A 1602-nucleotide genomic window follows, 5' to 3' on the forward strand; every position below is an offset into this window, starting at 1 on the left:
GAACTGTAAAGTTTATCACTGATGTTGTACACCTAATAACGCAGTATTTTTTACATGTACAGTACAGAAAAGCCACCTTCCTGTTCAGAGAAAAGCTTGCAGAACTCCCAATTGTATTCTCGTTCTGAGAACACATGGATGAAACACAGCAATACCAGAGGCAAACACAAAATGCAGGCAGGTCACAGGGCTATCTGAACTCTATGGGAGGCGATGGCCATTACACAAGAGCAGGTAAAGGCAAAACCAGCCAGCTTGATTTGGTCGCAATTTGATACACAGCCACTGAAAGGGTAACTGAAAACTAGTAGTAACTGATAAGATTCACCATCCTGCACAAATAGAAATGAACTGAGCAACAAATTGAAGGTGAATTCAGGGGCAAACGACACTGCAATTTCACAGTTCCATCACATTCTTGGCAATGGTGTACACCTAATAACAAGGCATTTTGACGCGTACAGTGTAGATCCCCAACAGCATTTCCATTACGAGTATCAACAGGCGCAGATCACACATGAATATAAAAATAAAACACGGTCAGCTTGATTTGGGGGCAGTTTGATACAGAGCGGCGGAAAGGGAAATGGGAACGCACTGATAAGATGGACATCGTGCACAAATCAACGAACTGGGCAAGGGAATGCAGGTGGACTCAAGGGTAAACAACGTCGCTGTAATTCCCAAATTCGATTTCCATTCAGTCTTGGTACTAGTACATCGATCCCAACATCAAGCAGGAACAGAGCAAAGCAAACAACACCGAAGACACACACGAACCCTGGACAAATACTGCTAGCTTTATAGTGACAATTTATCTCGTTGCCGGCTGGAGGAGCTCGGCGTTGGTGGCCTAGCCGCCGAAGCCGTAGAGGGTGCGGCCCTGGCGCTTGAGCGCGTAGACGACGTCCATGGCGGTGACGGTCTTGCGGCGGGCGTGCTCGGTGTAGGTGACGGCGTCGCGGATGACGTTCTCGAGGAAGATCTTGAGCACGCCGCGGGTCTCCTCGTAGATGAGCCCCGAGATGCGCTTCACGCCGCCCCGCCGCGCCAGCCGCCGGATCGCCGGCTTGGTGATCCCCTGGATGTTGTCGCGGAGCACCTTGCGGTGGCGCTTGGCGCCGCCCTTGCCCAGCCCCTTTCCTCCCTTGCCTCTCCCGGACATCTTCGCCGCCGCCGCTGCTTCTTTCTGTCTCTGCGTGGGATTGCCTTGTGTTGGGAGTGGTGGAGGTGGAGGATGGTGGTGGAGGTGGAGGATGGGGTGAGGTGGGTTAATATAGTCACGGTGTTCGGGGGGCTGGGGAGAGGCCGCGATCCGCGTGAAGCGTGATTTCCGCCGTTGGATGAAGGATGGATGGTGGGAAGTGGGCGAGGAGGGGTGCCGCGGATCGGTGACGTGGCGGGGATGTAGTCAGGGCTGGGCGCGGGATGGTTTCCGATGGCGGGGATGCGCGCGCGCGCGTGCGACTTTTCGGTTGCGTTTTCGCGGTGGCCGGTGTGCCAGTGGCCAGAAACTTTTTTTTGAGAGAGAGAGAGTGGCCAGAACCTTTTTTTTGAGAGAGAAAGAGAGTGGCCAGAAACTTGTACAGACGCGTACGAGCT

At 53.5% G+C, this 1602-nt stretch overlaps 1 protein-coding gene across 1 annotated transcript; it reads right to left on the reverse strand.

Annotated features, from left to right (window-relative positions):
• Positions 1-662: 662 nt before the first annotated feature.
• On the reverse strand, positions 663-1246 carry LOC123112712 (histone H4). The gene has a single exon (XM_044533780.1). It carries the CDS (start codon positions 1163-1165, stop codon positions 854-856), a length of 312 nt encoding a protein of 103 aa, XP_044389715.1. The 5' UTR covers positions 1166-1246; the 3' UTR covers positions 663-853.
• Positions 1247-1602: the final 356 nt, after the last annotated feature.

The sequence above is a fragment of the Triticum aestivum genome, chromosome 5B (assembly GCF_018294505.1).
Source record: "Triticum aestivum cultivar Chinese Spring chromosome 5B, IWGSC CS RefSeq v2.1, whole genome shotgun sequence".
Lineage (NCBI taxonomy): Eukaryota > Viridiplantae > Streptophyta > Magnoliopsida > Poales > Poaceae > Triticum > Triticum aestivum.